We start from the raw sequence: 3,170 nt of genomic DNA on the forward strand, positions 1-3,170 counted from the left end.
AATTTTTCGTGAAATAATTATAATATTTAATGTAGGTAGGTTTAACAAATCTAAAGAAAGGTTGCGGAGAATAATACTACCAAGCTAAATGCGGCGAACGACGACGGGGATGATGAGGTCCGCCAGTCGAGTACCCAACTCTAACGTCTCCTTGGAAGTCATCCTGATCTCACTCGCGTTAAACTGGTTATTGTTTTGAGCATTTGGCTCCAAACGGCAATCGCAGACTGTGACGTACAGTAAAAGACCCTTATTTTTCGTATAAAAGACCAGACCTAAATACTAAATACTAACCTATGTTACCGTTTATGCGGAAAATGCCGGTCTTTTACTGTACGTCACAGTCTGCGATTGCCGTTCGGAGCCGAATGCCCAAAACAATAACCAGGTAGACGCGAGTGAGATTAGGATAACGGCCAAGGACACGTTGGAGTTGGGTACTCGACTGTCCGACCCGTCGTCACACGACCGGCGGACCTCATCATCCCGGTCGTTGTTTGCCGCATTTAACTCGGTATTATTATTTTCCGCAACCTTCCGTTTATGACGGCCACCCACAGTTGCGTCGATGGTGGCCGCCTTGGCTGCGGCTCGGACGACGCGCGTCGCCCCGGCCAGCACGGGAAACCATCTGTTGCGGTCTGCCAACAACGGTACCACCACGCTGTCCAACCAACGGTGCATGTCTGCCCGGAACTGCTGAGGCGCGGACGACGTGCAACCGACAGCCAACCGGTAGTACCTGACGAGCAACGGACGCCGGTCGTCGGCCGTCAGCCACGGCCTGTCAACGGCGAACAGCCGCTTGCCAACGACGAACGGGAACGCCAGCGACCCCGGATTCGAGTTGTCGTCGAACACCGGTAACGGTACGGCGGTAAATTCGCTGTCCGATGGTACGACGTACATCTGTAGGGCCGCACACGGGTTTTCCGTCTCCTCGAAAATGGGATGGTCTGTGTCGTCGTTTTCAGTGGTGGTGACAGCCGTGCTCCGCTGTCCTGCGTCTACGGGCATCATCCAACCACGACCGTCGGTATCCAAAATGAACCTTTGCCAAAAGACGAACGTTTGTTAAAGCAACATAATAAAGTGAAAAGTGAAAAGGTTGATTTTGGGCGAAACGGGCCGCGCCCCACTTTTCACTTTTCACTTTATTATGTTGCTTTAACAAACGTTCGTCTTTTGGCGGGCGCGGCCCGTTTCGCCCAAAATCAACCTTTCCCGTTTCGCCCAGATACCCGTTTCGACCAAAGCCATTTTAGTCGTTTTCAAATTAAGTTGGCAATGATTTTTAAATAATATAGTATTTTAGTATACCATATAATATTATGTATTATTATTAACTAATAACTATTTTTTTTTTTTTTAGAAGAAAATATACAATCTATATCTTAGACATAATAAGTATATGTGCGATAAGGGAAACAAAGAATAGGGTGATATACATAAATTTGAGGAAAGAAGCCACCCACTGATGACACTTTCGTCTAGGTTTAATCATATGCGATTTAGTTATATGTTAGTATTTATATTATATATTAAATATAATATATTTAGTTATATCTTATTATTATTAGTTAAATAAAAAATCTAAACTAATAACTTAAACTAATAATTTAAAAAAAAAAAAAGTATTTCACAATATAATAATATATTACTTACTATTTTCTACTAAAATTAAGTTATATTCAATAATCAGTTATTTATTTTTTTACATACAATACATGCATTTTCCCAATTAAAATTAATATTTAGTATAATTATTTAAAAATATATTTTTAGAGTTAAAAATTATAATACAAATTACCAGTTTTTATTTTTGTAGTCATTGCCAAAGTTTTTAAAAAATACATACTCAATATTATACATTTATACAAATATTATTGTCTACTAAAAACTATTTAACAAAAAAAGCATTACACAATATAATATATTATTATTTTTTATAAAAATTAAGTTAAGTTATTAAAATCCATTTACAAAAACTATTATTTTTTAAAATGTCTACACATGCTTTTTACAAATTCGTACCTAGTAATTTCGCCAGATCTATATAAAAGTATACGTTTTTCGTTGTATTCTTGTCTTTCCTTCGTCTTTCTGTCTTTTGTTTTTTAAGTAATTTCAAAACTATTCATTTTGATATACGTTTCAGTCTGGATCTCATTGCGTATAATATTTAACCAACTTATGATTGATGGAGAGTTAGAATAAAAGTTTTTATTGAAATATGAATGAAACGATTCACACGCATTTGTTGTGAGCTGGATGCTCGCTGAATTGCATGCCCATAATGTTGGATTAAAAACACTGTCCTCAGAAATATAATTTTCTACTAAATAATCGCAAAATTTAACCAATTTTTCGTCAGTTGGACATTCAGCCATTAAATCTTGAGTAAAGCAATCGGATACTTGATTTGGTACTAAAAATATTAAGCCAAAAGTATGTTGAATCCATTTACCTATACTCGTATTATTTTGATATTCAGTTGCTAAACCATATTTTTAAACGTTCCTATACCACGCTTGCGTCAGATGAAAACAGCAACCATTTATTTGCGATGAAGGCCAAACTTCATTGACTGCTAAATGAATTGCTTTTTCAAAGTCAATAGTAACAACTTTTGGTATAAAAACTAGTCCTAATTCTTTGCATTTATTTTGTATTGATTTAAACGTATACACATATGTTTCATATTTTTTGTCCGGAAGTAAAATAAATATTAATGGAATGTAATGGCCGTTTTTAAAACCATGTATATGTTACGGGCAAAGTGGAAAATTCGGGCAATGTATACAATGTCCGGGCATTGTACACAGTGACCGGGCATTGTATACAATGTCCGAGGTATATTGGGCAATGTAAATTGTGAAGTATTTATACAAATAATCTGCATAATATTATTTTACCTAATCAATGATATTATATACTAATAATTATTATACTCGTTTATATGGTTATTTATATATGAGTATTATAATTTTTTTTTAATCAATTAAATTTTAAATGTATTTAAAGGTAATGCAATAAAATATTATGTGCATAATGTTCAGTTATATGATATTATACATGAAGTTCATTTGTCAATTGGACATGGAGGTAGAAATAGAATGGAACACGAGATTAATAAAAAGTAAAAAAATATAACTAGAGATGTAATAATG

The 3,170-nt window shown here is 35.3% G+C and overlaps 1 protein-coding gene across 1 annotated transcript in view; it reads right to left on the bottom strand.

Moving 5' to 3' along the window:
* Positions 1 to 306: 306 nt before the first annotated feature.
* Positions 307 to 3,170, bottom strand: part of LOC111035978 — a 6,074-nt gene continuing 3,210 nt past the window's right edge. The window contains exon 2 of the mRNA XM_022317834.1: positions 307 to 1,051. Within this exon, the coding sequence (XP_022173526.1) occupies positions 307 to 1,051 (745 nt within the window). The remainder of the gene's footprint in view (positions 1,052 to 3,170) is intronic.

Source organism: Myzus persicae, unplaced genomic scaffold, assembly GCF_001856785.1.
Source record: "Myzus persicae strain clone G006 unplaced genomic scaffold, MPER_G0061.0, whole genome shotgun sequence".
Classification (NCBI taxonomy): domain Eukaryota; kingdom Metazoa; phylum Arthropoda; class Insecta; order Hemiptera; family Aphididae; genus Myzus; species Myzus persicae.